This window comes from Geotrypetes seraphini, chromosome 5 (assembly GCF_902459505.1).
Source record: "Geotrypetes seraphini chromosome 5, aGeoSer1.1, whole genome shotgun sequence".
In the NCBI taxonomy this organism is placed as follows: Eukaryota; Metazoa; Chordata; class Amphibia; order Gymnophiona; family Dermophiidae; genus Geotrypetes; species Geotrypetes seraphini.
In genome coordinates, this window is record NC_047088.1 from 172729134 (window position 1) to 172744935 (window position 15802).

Genomic DNA, 15802 nt, shown 5'->3' on the forward strand with positions numbered 1-15802 from the left:
ACAGGGGTCGGTGCTGGGACCGCTTCTGTTCAATATATTTATTAACGACCTGGAGGCGGGAACAAAATGTGAGGTTATTAAATTTGCGGATGACACTAAACTATACAGCAGGGTCAAAACCATGGAGGACTGCAAAGACCTCCAAAAAGATCTGACAACGCTGGAAGAGTGGGCCAAAAAATGGCAAATGAGCTTCAACATAGGGAAATGCAAGGTTGGGAAAAAGAACCCGATGTTCATTTACAAGATGGGGGGATCACCGCTAGGGGTGAGCAACCTTGAAAGAGACCTGGGAGTGATGGTAGACACAACATTGAAGGCGTCGGCGCAGTGCACCACAGCCTGAAGGAAAGCGAACAGAATGTTGGGTATCATTAAGAAAGGTATCACGACCAGGACGAAGGAAGTCATCCTGCCACTGTATCGTGCAATGGTGCGCCCACACCTGGAGTACTGTGTCCAGTACTGGTCGCCGTACCTCAAGAAGGACATGGCGGTACTTGAGAGAGTCCAGAGAAGAGCAACTAAGTTAATAAAGGGTATGTGGGACCTCTCATATACTGACAGACTGAAAAAGCTGGGACTTTTCTCGCTGGAAAAGCGACGACTTAGAGGAGACATGATAGAAACCTTCAAGATCATGAAGGGCATAGAAAAAGTGGACAGGGACAGATTTTTCAAACTATGGGGAACCACAAGTACGAGGGGGCACTCAGTGAAATTGAGAGGGGAAAGGTTTAGAACAAATGCCAGGAAGTTCTTTTTCACCCAGAGGGTGGTGGATACATGGAACGCGCTACCGGAGGATGTGATAAGCAGAAGCACGCTACAGGGCTTCAAAGAAGGTCTGGACAGGTACCTGGAGGACAAAGGAATTGACGGGTACAGATAAGAGTAGAAGGATAGGATTAGAGGTAAATTGCAAAATTAGTCAGAGACCACTGTTCAGGCAGTGGGCCTGACGGGCCGCCGCGAGAGCGGACCGCTGAGCGAGATGGACCTCTGGTCTGCCTCAGCGGAGGCAACTTCTTATGTTCTTAAGTAAACTTCTTTAACACAAACTTAAAGAAATAAATAAATTCACAATTAAATTTACAATTCAGTTGTTCTTAAGAGATTTTGTCTTCTACAAATTCCACACTCTACCAGCACATTCCAGAGGAGGATATCACTGTACTCCACACTTACCACCCCCCCTCCTTTTTTTTTTTTTTTTACTAAGCCACAGTAGGAGGTTTGGAGCATTTAGCTCTTTGGGCCGTAATAGAAACCTCTACCGCAACTTAGTAAAAGAGGGGGTTAGACAACTAAGCTGTATTTAGACTAGCAGATTCAAAGCTAGTACGGTAAATTCAAGGCTAGCAGATTCAAAGGTATAACCAGATAGCAACAATGCTTTCCTAGGGCCATGTGCAGCTAAAAAATGAACTCTGCTCTCTGCACAGACAGGAGAAAGGGGGACTCTAACCCACCAAGCATAAAGCAGTGCACACTGGGAGCCTGAGTTAACACACACTGTTAACACACACAATCTGCTCCCTTAGGAGGGGGGAGGGGAGGACACTGCTCTTGTCATTATTGTTTAATGTATTTTGTAGACTTTAGGTTACATCATGAATGGAGGTTTAAATTATGTACAGTATATGCAGATGATATTACTGTGCTCCTTCCAATACATTCACTGGGCATTGAAATTCCATACAGAATTGCACATTATATTCGTCTTTTAGAATTGTGGATTTCCTCTTATTTTCTAAAGTTGAATAAAGATAAGATACAATTTTTACTAATTGGTAAACCTTCTGATATATAGAATGACAATATTTTAAAATTTTCTAATCCACAATTTAGATTTGAAACTAGTCTGAAGATTCTGGGTCTTGTACTAAATAATTAATCACACCCAGATTTACAAATACATGTTTTAGTTTAAAAAAAAAAACATGCTACATGATGAAAATACTGAGAATTGTTAGGAATTATTTTGATCAAGATGTTTTGAAACTGATTGTACAAAGCTTTGTTTTGGGTCAATTAGATTATTTTGTCTATCTGGGCTGTTCTAAACTTTTATTGAAAAAAATTCAGACAGTTCAGCTTGCCTATCTTTTCAGTTCACAAATTCGAAAGGGTCACATCTTTGTTTCATAGGTTACATTGACTTCCTGTTACATTGTTTCATAGGTTACATTGACTTCATTTTAAATTATGTATTATGGTATTTAAAATACTTTATAGAAATGTATTTTCTTTTAGTATTCATAGACCACTTATAACCTAAGTGGTTTACAATCAGGTACTCAGGATTTTTCCCTTCTGTCCCAGTGGACTCACAATCTGACTAATGTACCTGGGGCAATGGAGTGTTTCCATATTTTTCACTCCATAAGACGCACTTTTTCCACCCTCAAAAAGAGGGTGGAAAGTAAGTGCGTCTTATGAAGTGAAGATACAAATTTAATCCCACTGCAGCCGCCGCCGCATATTTTTAAACTACCACCCCTGCCGCCGCTGCATATTTTAAAACTTTCCCTGCCGCCACCACTGCATATTTTTAAACATCGCCTCTGCTGCATATTTTTAAGCCCCTGCCGCCCCTGCCGCTGCATATTTTTTAAAAAACCACCACTGCTGCAACTTTAATCCTACCCACCTACCCGTTCGCTGCCATTGTACCTGGGGGTCTAGCGAATTTCCTAGCCAGAAGCGCAGAGATCAAGAGCAAGCCCTCCACGCTCCTGCCTGAGCCTGCGCCAATCTCCGAATGGTTGCAGTCAGCTCTTGCGGGACTTGCAAGAACTGACTGCAGCCATTCGGAGATCGGCATGGGCCCAGATAGGAGCGCAGAGGACTTGCTCCTGTTCTCTGCGCTTCTGGCCTGTGCACTGCTGGCTGGGAAAGATGGGAGGAATTAAAAAAGGTACCAAGGGGGGATGATTAAAAAAGGTACTGGGTGTACGTGGGGGATGATTTATGGTACTGGGGAGGGCATGTGGTATAGGGGATGATTTAAGATACTAGGGGCATGTGGGAATATGGGGGATGATTTAAGGAACTGGGGCATAGAAACATAGAAACATAGAAATTGACGGCAGAAAAGGGCTATAGCCCATCGAGTCTGCCCATACCAATGACCCACTCCCTGATTCTTACTCTCCTAGAGATCCCACATGAATATCCCATTTTCTCTTGAAATCTAACACGCTGCTGGCCTCAATCACCCTCTGAGGCAGCTCGTTCCAATGATCTACCACCCTTTCAGTGAAGAAGTACTTCCTCGCATCACCCTGAAATTTCCCTCCCCTGATTTTCAGCGAGTGTCCTCTGGTTACTGAGGGCCCTGTAAAACTGAAGATATCATCTTTCACCTCTATACGCCCAGTAATATACTTAAAGGTCTCAATCATGTCCCCTCTCTCTCTTCGCTCCTCAAGTGAGTACATCCGCAGTTTTTTTAACCTTTCTTCATACGTGAGTTCCCTGAGCTCCAAAACCATCCTGGTAGCCATTTGCTGAACCGACTCAATTCTCAACACATCTTTTCGGTAGTGTGGTCTCCAGAATTGAACACAATACTCGAGATGAGGTCTCACCATGGATCTGTACAGCGGCATTATGACTTCAGGTTTTCTGCTGACAAAACCCCTACGGATACAGCCCATCATTTGTCTTGCCTTGGACGATGCCTTCTCTACTTGATTGGCAGCCTTCATATCGTCGCTAATGATCACTCCTAAATCACGTTCCACCGTGGTCCTGGACAAGGTTTCACCATTTAGTGTGTAAGTTCTGTGTGGATTTTTTTTGCCTAGGTGCATTACTTTACATTTTTTAGCATTGAAGCCCAGCTGCCAAGTTGATGACCACTGTTCAAGCTGTCTTAGGTCCTGCGTCATAAAGTCAGGCACATTGCTTTTGCCAACTATGTTGCATAGTTTGGCATCGTCGGCAAACAGTGATACTTTTCCTCTAAGTCCTTGGGTCAAATCTCCTATGAATAAATTGAATAGAATCGGCCCTAAGACGGAGCCCTGAGGTACTCCACTCATCACTGCTGACGTTTTGGAGGGGGTACCGTTTACCATCACCCTTTGAAGCCTACCATCTAGCCAATCCCTTACCCATGTTGTGAATGTATCCCCTAATCCCATCGATTTTAGTTTGTTCAACAGCCTGCGGTGTGGAACGCTATCAAAAGCTTTGCTGAAGTCCAAGTATATCACGTCAAGGGACTCACCGGCATCCAGATGACTGCTCACCCAATCAAAGAAGTCAATCAGATTAGTTGTATGGGGGATGGTTTAAGGTACAGGGGGCACATGGGGGATGGGGGGATGATTTAAGGTATATGGGGGATGATTTAAGGTAATGGGGGTGTGTGGGGCCTGCCTGCCTGCCACTAGGCCTGTATGCTTGTCTCTAGGCCACTAGGCCTGCCTACCTGTCACTAGTTCACTAGGCCTGCCTGCCTGCCTGTCACAAGGCCACTAGACCTGCCTGTCACTAGGCCACTAGGCCTGCCTCATCTGTGCCCTGCCCCAGCCTACCACTAGACCACCAGAAGGGGGGCAGGGTACAGAACCTGGCAGGGAGGGGGTACAGGATGCAGAACCTGGCAGGGAGAATTTGGTTCAGAATGTTTTTTTTTTCTTGTTTTCCTCCTCTAAATCTAGGGTGCATCTTATGGTCAGGTGCGTCTTATAGAGCAAAAAAATACAGTAAGTGATTTGCCCAGTGTCACAAGGCGCAGTGCTGAATTTGAACCTGCAACCTCAGAGTGATGAGGCTCCAGCCTTAACCACTAGGACCTACCATATATACTCGAATATAAGCTGACCCAAATATAAACTGAGGTAATCTTTTTTCTCCCCCAAAAGGAGGAAAAAAGTTGACCCAAATATAAACTAAGGGGGTTAATATTCAAGTGTCCTGCCATGCCCTGCCCAGCTCTGCACCCAGTCCCCCTCCCTCCCTTCCTGCCCTACCACACTCTGTACCCTATCCCCCCTTCCTCCCTGCCCTGTGCCCTGTCCTCCCACCCTCCCTGCTCTGTACACTGTACACTCTCGCTTCCAATGCTTTGTAGGCCTCTTCTGTGTACCTTTATCCCTGGTGGGCCAGGACAGGAAGGATCATTCCTGCCTCCTGTCCCAGCTGACTGTGATTACTTAACTTCCTCTCCCCCCCTCCCCCCTCCCCGCATACCTTTGAAATCCTTAGTGGTTCAGCAGTGGTCCAGAGTAGGAGTAGAAAATTTTAAAATGTAAGGATAGTGATTACAGAGGGTAGAAATGTGGTAATGAGGAGTAAATTAAAGATGAAAGGGAATGGAGGGTTGAGGAAGGAGTGAGATAGGGAATGGGAGAGCTAACGGGTGAAAGAAGATGGAAATTTTATGGGTAGCTGAAAAGTGAAGAGAAGAAGGATGAGAAAGAGGCAGAAACGAGCTAAAAAGGACTGATAAATATATAAGAGGCAGGTATAGTGAGGGAATGCGAGTAGATATGAGAGAAGAGAAACAAAAAATGGACAGCAGCTGCTTGAAGAATTAGCAGATGAAAGGACAGCAGAAAAGAGAAACTGGAGCCAATGTGATGGAATAATAAAATGTTCAGACAACAAAGGTAGAAAAAAAAGACATTTTATTTTGAATGTTTTAAATAGAATGAGTTCTAGAAGATGTTGTAACAGTGGTTAGCGTACCTGGGTTTACAAAAAGGTTTAGATAAGTTCCTGGAGGAAAAGTCCATAGCCTGATATTCAGATAACAAAGGTAGAAAAAAGTATTTCATTCTGAATTTATTAATTAGAGAGGTAGGATCCAAGATGGCGGCTTCAAGCTAGACACGCTGAGCTGTTCGCGTCGGGTTTGTCCTTAATTTAGAAATTTTCTTTGTATCGAGCCCTGCACGGGCTTTGTGGATACTTACAAGCATGCCAAAGAGAAGAGGCCAGAACGCTGCTGCTGCCTTGCGGCGTCCCGAAGTTCCTCCTCTTGGCAACATAGAACAGCTCCTGAGGCGAATACAGGAGGTCTCCCGAACGTCGGATGGAGGCCTGTTGAGGACACAGGGAGGTGAACCCGTTGCTGTTCCTCTAAGGCACGATGTCACGCTGAGCCCCGATGCAAGGGCGCTGCCCCTACAACCCCAGGTCACCAGCTCTCCCAGGGATGGGAAAACCCCGGAGCCTATGGCATTTTCTCTCTCAGAGGCAAGATTGGAACTGGGAGAAGGCTTGGAGGTAGGGGCTCACATTCAAGGAGCCCTAACCAATATACCTGGGGATATTCCAACTTTACTTGGGGGCGATATCCAGGAGGCAGGCCTTGAAGAACACTTACAGAATGGTGAGCACTCTACTGTCTTACAAACTTCGATTTCTTTGGTAAAGCCCGCAGTGGTAACCTTAGAATCTTTATCGGATTTAATTGCTGGCTTTGCGGAGTCCACTACTCCTAAATTTCAATACTTGGAAAGTAAAATTATAAAACAAACAAAACAATTTAATGATTTGAGAGAAGAATTGACTGACTCAAAAGCATCTTTACAGAAAATTGAAAAGGAAATCTCCATATCTAAACAACTTCAAGAGACTCTGGTCAAGGATAATACCAACTTGAGAAGGAAAGTTGAAATGCTTGAGAATAATTCTCATAGTAATAATTTAAGGTTAATTAATTTTCCTAAACTTGAGATGGTAAATCCTAGAGAAATGCTTAGGAGATATTTAGTGGAAATATTAGAAGTATCAGAGGAAATGTTACCACCATTCTCACAAATCTATTATTTGCCAATGAAAGCTTTTGTAGAACAACAAAAAGAACTGGACAAACGAACTTTAAATGTTTCAGAAATATTAGAGACATCTGATAAAGACTTAGCATTGCCAGCAACTCTGATTATAACCGTGGCGTTCCCGTTAGATAAAACATGGCTATTAAGACTTTACTTTAAAAATAGACAAAAAGTTTTTCTTGGTTGTAAAGTACAGATGTTTCCTGATCTTACAAGGGAAACACAGAAACATCGCCGGGAATTTCTTCTTTTGAAACCTGGGGTTACATCTCTGGGAGCTACCTTTTATTTGAGACACCCATGTAAATGTACAGTGTGTTACCGCTCTGTTAAGTATGTGTTCTTTGAACCATCTCAATTGACAACTTTTGTAACAATGTCTCGTCTGGATCGAGGAATATCTTAAACCCTACATATAAATATGAGATCTCAATTTCAGTGCTATAGTTTTTTAGCATCTTGCTATAAATTTTTATTTTTCTTGCTTTATATTATTCGCTATTTCTAAATCTTGGATCTAAAGGAGGACTTGAGCAAAATAGTTAAATAATATTTTTCTTATTGGACGTAAATTTATTTCTTGTTCTTATGTTATTATGACTAATGCTTTCTGTACAATGTGTTAAACTTGAATTTAAATTGAAAATTAATAAAGATATATAAACATAAAAAACATTAATTAGAATATGCCAGTCATTGGAAATGCACATTTCTTAATTATATAGTACTAGCTGAAGGCCCGGCGTTGCACGGGTATTTAATTACAGCAATAACACTGTAAATGGATGCAAAAAAAGATACTTTATAGTGGTGAATGAAATTATTTTTTTACAGCTGTATAAAAAGTACAATATTCAAATTATAATGTGAAATATTTGACAAAATGAATACAATACAACTAACGCAAAACGTGATTATAAACAAAATTTTTAGTTTCACCTCCAGGAGCAAGAACATATAAATTGTTGGGGGAACCCACCCTTGAGCAAGCAACATAGAGTTGTGGGCCGAGAGACCCCCAGAACATATCACCCCAGGTAGTGAGGGATCTGCATACCAAGTTTAGTTCAAATCGGTCAAGCCGTTTTTGAATTACTGTGAGAATGGCAGCTTTTTACATTTTTTCCATTGACATGAATGGGTGATATCAGATTTTCTGTTTATAGCTCCGCCCACGTGTGCAGGAGGGCTGCGAGACCCCCAGAACATATCACCCCAGGTAGTGAGGGATCTACATACCAAGGTTCGTTAAAATTGGTCAAGCCGGTTTTGAATTACAGTGAGAATGGCAGCTTTTTTCATTTTTTCCATTGACATGAATGGGTGAAATGTGATTTTCTGTTTGTAGCTCCGCCCATGTGTGCAGGTGGGCCGCGAGACCCCCAGAACATATCACCCCAGGTAGTGAGGGATCAGCATACCAAGTCTAGTTCAAATCGGTCAAGCCGTTTTTGAATTACTGTGAGAATGGCAGCTTTTTACATTTTTTCCATTGACATGAATGGGTGAAATATGATTTTATGGTTGTAGCTCCGCCCACGTGTGCAGGTGGGCCGCGATACCCCCAGAACATATCATCCCAAGTAGTGAGGGATCTGCATACCAAGTTTCGTTCAAATCGGTCAAGCCGTATTTGAAGTACTGTGAGAATGGCAGCTTTTTACTTTTTTTCCATTGACATGAATGGGTGAAATCTGATGTTCTGTTTGTAGCTCCGCCCATGTGTGCAGGTGGGCCGAGAGACCCCCAGAACATATCACCCCAGGTAGTTGGAATTACTGTGAGAATGGCAGCTTTTTACATTTTTTCCATTGACATGAATGGGTGAAATCTGATTTTCTGTTTGTAGCTCCGCCCACGTGTGCAGGTGGGCCGCGAGACCCCCAGAACATATCACCCCAGGTAGTGAGGGATCTGCATACCAAGTTTCGTTCAAATGGGTCAAGCCGTTTTTGAAGTACTGTGAGAATGGCAGCTTTTTACTTTTTTTCCATTGACATTAATGGGTGAAATCTGATGTTCTGTTTGTAGCTCCGCCCACGTGTGCAGGTGGGCCGAGAGACCCCCAGAACATATCACCCCAGGTAGTTGGAATTACTGTGAGAATGGCAGCTTTTTACATTTTTTCCATTGACATGAATGGGTGAAATCTGATTTTCTGTTTGTAGCTCCGCCCACGTGTGCAGGTGGGCCGCGAGACCCCCAGAACATATCACCCCAGGTAGTGAGGGATCTGCATACCAAGTTTCGTTCAAATAGGTCAAGCCGTTTTTGAATTACTGTGAGAATGTCAGCTTTTTACATTTTTTCCATTGACATTAATGGGTGAAATCTGATTTTATGTTTGTAGCTCCGCCCACGTGTGCAGGTGGGCCGTGATACCCCCAGAACATATCATCCCAGGTAGTGAGGGATCTGCATACCAAGTTTCGTTCAAATCGGTCAAGCCGTTTTTGCGTGATCGCGGCACATACACACATACATACACACATACATACCTCCGATTTTATATATATAGATTTCAGTTTCAGTTTCTCTAGTTTTGCTGTACATGCTGAGTCTGACTTCTTGAGGTTTCCAGTTAAGATTTTTGCCTCCATATCTCTATTACAGATCTGTGGTCAGGTCCTGCGTGTGCGACCAGGGTGTGATATTCTGCTACTATGTATAGGGTTACCAGATTTTGCATCTGGTAAAGGAGGACACTCCGTTCTGCCCTCGGGCCTGCCCTGTTCCTCCCCTAGGTCCGCCCCATTCCATCCCCAGCCCCACCCTGGCCCGCCTATCAAACCCAGCCCCACACAAGCATCATCTCTTCGAGCTGGATCTAGAATGCATTTGCGCATGCATGGATGTGATGTGATGATGTCACACATATGCACATGACGTCACTATGTCGCATCACATATGCGCAGATGCATACCAGACTTGGCCCTGATCTTACCAGCTTTTCAAAACCCAAACAAAGTGCCGGGTTTTGAAAAGCCGTCTGGATGCCCGGACAGTCCTCTGAAAATCCGAATGTCTGGTAACCCTAAGTATGTAGTTTATGTGTAGAAATCTTGCAGCAATCCCATTGTTCTGTTTTGTTTTGCTTTTCACTAGGTGCTGCATTAGTATTTTAGGACCTAGTGGAATATTTATATACATAAAGCTGTTGCTCTTTGAGTTCTGAAAGTTAGTGTTGTTATGATATGGTAATGTCCTGGGTTGGTGTAATGGCCTTACTGAGGTGATATCAAACATTTTAATATAGTTTTAGTTTGCCATAATATCAGACAGAGCTTTAGACTTTTTGCAGTAACTGATATGTGTTGAGGTACAAGAAGAGCCTATTGATCTTATAACTCCCAATCTCATGGGGGCACATGTGGGGTGTCTGAGAGAGAGAGAATAGCAGAGTGGCTGAGGGCAGGTGAAATGTGTGTGTGAGAATTTGCCCACAGTGACCAATCAGATTTCATATTTCATTTTCCCAGAGAAAAGATGAAACTGTATTGGTCACAAATGGCAACTTTTGTTGAGGTCTCCTGTTCTTATAAATAGGCCCCAAGTGTCATTCTATTTTTTCACTCAGTTTGTAAGAATGCCACGCCACCTGTCAAGGGGCCAGTTTATATGAGAATGAAATATAACAGATCATCCCAAGTATGCCTTGGTCGTTATGCTAGTTTCAGTGACCTGTATTTGTTATATGTGCTGCCTAGTTATTTACTATTTAACAATAAAATTTCCATTTCAAAATCTCTGCTGCTCAGAGCTTGGTCATATATATAAGGATAATTCTTTAAAGGGGTGCCTAGATTTAGGCACTAGGAAAGCACTATTTTATGAAGAAAAGTAGATGCCTACTTTATAGAATACTAGTGTAAGTGGCCAAAATTATACCAGTATTCAGGATGCAAACACTACTGTCATAGAAAGGCTCATGCCTAAATTGCACAAAACCACACACGGATTATAACATTTTATAATCTATACGCATAAATATGCACTCTGCCCATGCTTCTACCCAAGTGAATATCCACCCACTCAGACAAAACAAAATTCATACTCCTTGAAAATCATAAAACCCCAACCATAACAAACTTAGTTATAAACTCAATCACTTACCCCATTCAACCCACTCTAAAACTTCTGGGAATGATGATAGACAGATGCTGTACCATGTAACCACAAATCAACATAACAATACAGAAATCATTCATAATCATGAGAAACCTAAGGCAAGTTTGGAAATTCTTCAACAGAAAACAATTCCAGCTTATTGTTCAGTCCCTAGTCCTAGGTCTACTGCAACATCCTCTATTTCCCCTGCCCCGTAACCATGATAAAGCAACTACAAACAGTACAAAACACAGCACTGAGAGTCATCTATTCACTGAGGAAATATGACCACATCACCGCAGCATACCTTGACTCACACTGGCTCCCAATACAAGCAAGAATACTATTCAAATTCTACTGTCTACTATTTAAAACCATAAATGGAGACAGCCCAGCCTACTTGAACAACCGTCTAATCCAAACTACCACAACCAGACATAGGAGAACCCACACACCATTCACGCACCTTCCAATTAGAGACATCAAATGAAAAAAACTGTATGATAGCCTACTAGCCACACAGGCGGCAAAACTAAACCACCAACTCTCCAATTTACTGATCACAACCCTAGACTACAAAACTTTCAGAAAAGAAATAAAAACCCTGCTATTCAAGAAATCCTTGAAAATAAACTAATCACCACGGGAATCATCTCAATACCCTGAAGCAACCTGCTCTGCTCTATAACTCCTCTGGAAATGTCCAGATAACATCCTATGAAATCCGCCTTGAACCGCAAGGTAATGGTGGAATAGAAATCACTAATTTAATGTAATGTAAAGTATACATCATTGCATCAAGAGGTGTATTTAAAGAATACCACTTAGCCCGAAACTGCTCATTTATACATGTTCACTTATGTATTTAAATGACTAGAACACTGGCAGGTGGCTCCTTACAGAATTGCCCCCTATAGGTTTCTGAATTCTATTTCTAAAATGCAATTCTACAAGCACCTTAAAAATGGACATAAAAGCTCATACCATTTCATAGGCAGCAAGAACCTTTTTCTGCACATCAGGTACTGTTCCAAGAGGTTCTAGGTAAGGGCAGTTATCCCTCATATTGAGCATGACAGATGGAGTGCTGTCATTGTTTATCAGGCGTGAAGACAAAGACAGCATGCACTGTTTCATACTGGCACTAGGAGGAAGTCCACAGAGCTCTTTAACAGACACAATTGCATTCTGTTGAGGAAAAACACACACATTTATTTACCTTTGAAGTGACTCAAAGCTAATCTTGATGTATCAAAACAGAACTCCAGCTGGCTGCTTATCTAATAAAGGTGGACCTGTAAATATCAGTTTGTCTGTCTCTTATACATTTTTAGGTCGTTTGAGTTAAATATGTGTTGCAGTCTAAGAAAAGGTACCAAGTCTTAGTGCATTCTTACTTGAGAAACAAGGCAACAATGTCAGTTGGGTTCTATTTATAACTAATAATTTTATTAATTGATTGTTAAATATCTCTGGCAAATAAAATGATAGAAAGATGTGGGTTGTTGCATTTGAAATAACATCTTCTTGATTTAGCCAGCTGAATAACTCAATTTCTAGGACTTGGTCTCTTTTCTTTATGACACAAACAGTAGAATCTCAGCTATCCAACACCTGTGGGGTTTGGTGGATACCGGATAACTGTTTTTCTGGTTAATTGAGAGTGTGTTAGAAACCTTGTCTAACACGGTCTCAATCGCCCCCTCCCCCCCACCTCCACCTCGAAGCACCAGCATAGCACCAGTCCTAAGCCTCAAAGCTCTCCGCCCTCCCTCCCTCAAGCCCCTTAGTGGCAGAAGTAGGTGGTGGTCCTGAGCTGCGAACCCCCTCGTTTCTTCCCTCCCTCTCTCTCTTCCTTACCTGAAGTGCAGCGGTCAGTAGGAGGCAGCCTCAAAACAGGCTGAATCTTCAGTTGGCCCAGGTGCTTCCTAAGGGCACAATGCACTGGGTAGGGGCAGGCCCACCATTCAGAAGAAGGCAGGCCTGCAGGACGGAGGACCCATCCAGCCAGCCATCAGGAGAAGGTTAGGAGGACCCGGGGGGGTTTAGGCAGTTGGGTGGTCTGGATGGGGGTGAAGGGGGGTCCACAAGGTGGACTGGGTGGTCCGGCAAGGGAGGGATTGCAAAGATTGCACTGCTTGAAAGGGAGGGTGTCCAGCAGGAGGGACTGGGCATCCCTTCTGCTGATGAAGATATGTCGCTTTGGGGGGCACGGTCTGGCAGGAGGGATTGAGCATTCCTCCTGGCGGTGAAGATATGGTGAAGATCTCTCCTGTCAGGGAACGTTTGTGAGATCGCGACAAGAGAGACTGGGCATCTCTCCTGCTGGGGAACATTTGCGGGGGGAGGTTATGGTGGCTTCGGGCAGGAGGGACTGGGTATACCTCCTGCCACGATCATTGCAGGGTGGGGGTGGGGGACAGTACCAGGATTCTGTAACCGATGTTGTTTATGACAGATGCTGGTTAGAGAATCGTGCTTTTAGGCGAAGGACTGGCCCCTCCTTCACCTAAAAGATCTTGTTTTGGGCGTTTGGGACTTGGGCAATTTTTTGGTCAGAAATGTGTTCTAAACATACATGTAGTGGTGGTCTGGGTGATTCAACTGCTGGATGTACAGGTGGGCCATTCTCGAAAAAAAAATTCCACATTTTGGACTTTTTTTTAATGGACTTTTCCCTACTGCCTACTTTGTATGCCTAGGTACTTAGGCCAAAAAGGGACTTAGATGTTTGGGTTTTTTTTATTATGCCCCACTATATGTACGAGGTCTGTTCAAAAAGTTACAGGACTGATTTTATAATAATTTATTAAACAATCTTAAAACTTATTCCATTAGGTCCCCTTCAAAGTACTCCACTTCCCTGAGAATACACTTTTCCCAACGTCATTTCCACTTCTGGAAACAGTCCTTAAACACTTCTTCAGGAATCACCAAATGTTGCTGCATTGAATTTTGCTTTATGTCTTCAATGGTGTTAAATTCCCTTCCTTTCAGCGTGGATTTAAGTTTAGGAAACAAGAAGTCAGCAGGGGCCAAGTCAGGAGAGTATGGTGACTGGGGAAGAATAGTCATTGCGTTTTTGTGCAAAATTCACAAATTTTGATGCATTCAAAACACCTTCCACAACTTATGATATGTTCTCCAAATCCACTTTCCACATTTCATAAGCTTCTGTAGCAGTCTTATCCAATTTAAAACAGAACTTCAATGCTGTAGTGCTGCTCATTGAGGTCACACATGATGAAAAATAACCAATAATGAAAACATTCTCACAAAAACTACTGTAGCTCAGAGACAAAAACAGATATCAACAAATGGAAAAAAAGGAGGCTACTCATGAGGTTTCAAGCTACTCAATGCCACATAGTGCTTCTCAAAAGAACTTCCTGTTGGTGTGCAATTCAAACTGTCCTGGAAATTTTTGAACAGACCTCGTAGATATTTGCAATGCCCTAGACTCATAAAATTGCATAAAATCATGTTTCTACTTTGAGTGGGGAGACAAGGGGAAGAAAATTAAGACTCTGGGGACGGGGATGAAAAATGCACTTCACTGCAGAGTAGGTGAGGGGACAGGGATAAAAATGCAGAGATGATAAGGGGATGGGGTTGAATCTTTGTCCCTGTGTCACTCTCTTCTACTGCAAAACTACTGGGTAATAGTTGCAAAGCCAATTTTACAGCAAAGTGGGCACTTTTGAATACTGTCCCTCAGAATATGGTGGTACATTACAGTTTGTTCCAGAGTGTTCTTCCCTTAATTCCAAATGTTGCAAATATTGATTTTAACTAACCTTCATAATTGCTTCACTTTACTGTTCATCCAGTTTTAACCTAAAAGATAATATTATGACCCTCTCTAGTGACTTAAGACTAATGGCTCCTTTTACTAAGCTGCGCTAGTGTTTTTAGCGTGAGCTTAGTGCACGCTGCATTGCCACGCATGTTAAACGCTAATGCCAGCATTGAGCTGGCATTAGATCTTGGCACGTAGCATGGAGTTAGCGCATGGTAATGCAACGTGCGCTAAAAATGCTAGCGCACCTTAGTAAAAGGAGCCCTAAGGCCTCCTTTTACAAAACTGCGATAGCAGTTTCTAGTGTGGGGAGCCGCGCTGACTGGCCCGCGCTGCTCTCGATGCTCATTGAGTTCATAAGAGCGTCAGGAGCAGCATGGACCATTCAGCGAGGCTCCCCGCGCTAGAAACTGCTATCACAGTATCGTAAAAGAAGGGGTAAGAGTAGGTAAACTGAGTGATATATTTATCTCAAAATAAAAAAAATTACAATGGAATAGATATTCAGCCAGAGGTTTTTAAAAACGCTGACCGTAGCCAGCAAAGCTTCCTCTAAGGACTGGATGGGTGTGTGCAAATTTTTGTCACGTGAGCGACAAGTTCTAAAAATGGATTTTGTGTAAGCAACAAGTTCTAAAAACCACCAATTTTCCAGATTTCCAAGTATTTTTGTGAGCAACCATGTGAAATCTGTGAGCAATGCTGCTAGAAGGTATGAGCAATTGCTCATGTGCTCAGCTTAGAGGGAACATAAGTGGTGGCTAAATTAGCCCTGCATAGTTAGGCCCAGATTCTGCAAAGTGCTCCTGATTGTAGGCAGGTGTAGGCGTCCTACAGCTGTCTAATCAGCCAATTGGGAGGCACTTTTTCTAACAAAAATGCTCCCCAGGCAGGCCGCTTATATTGAAGGCACCTCCAGGGAGCCTAGAGAGGCCCGCCTAAGCTCGCCTAAAGCTAGGCGGTAGCCTTAAGTGAACCTAGGCAGAGCGAGAGATGCTTACAATGTAGGCTAGCAAAATGCTGGCCTACATGGTAAGTAGCGCCTCCTATAGCGGGAGGGGCCTTAGGTGGGTGTCAGGTCAAAAGCGCACCGGGACAA

General features: G+C 43.0%; 1 protein-coding gene across 3 annotated transcripts in view; it reads right to left on the minus strand.

The window, feature by feature from the left end:
- Window positions 1-15802, minus strand: part of PLCL1 (phospholipase C like 1 (inactive)) — a 654229-nt gene that overhangs the window by 110950 nt on the left and 527477 nt on the right. For all 3 annotated transcript variants that reach the window (XM_033945219.1, XM_033945218.1, XM_033945220.1), the window contains one exon: window positions 11889-12092. In XM_033945219.1, the coding sequence (XP_033801110.1) occupies window positions 11889-12092 (204 nt within the window). The remainder of the gene's footprint in view (window positions 1-11888; window positions 12093-15802) is intronic.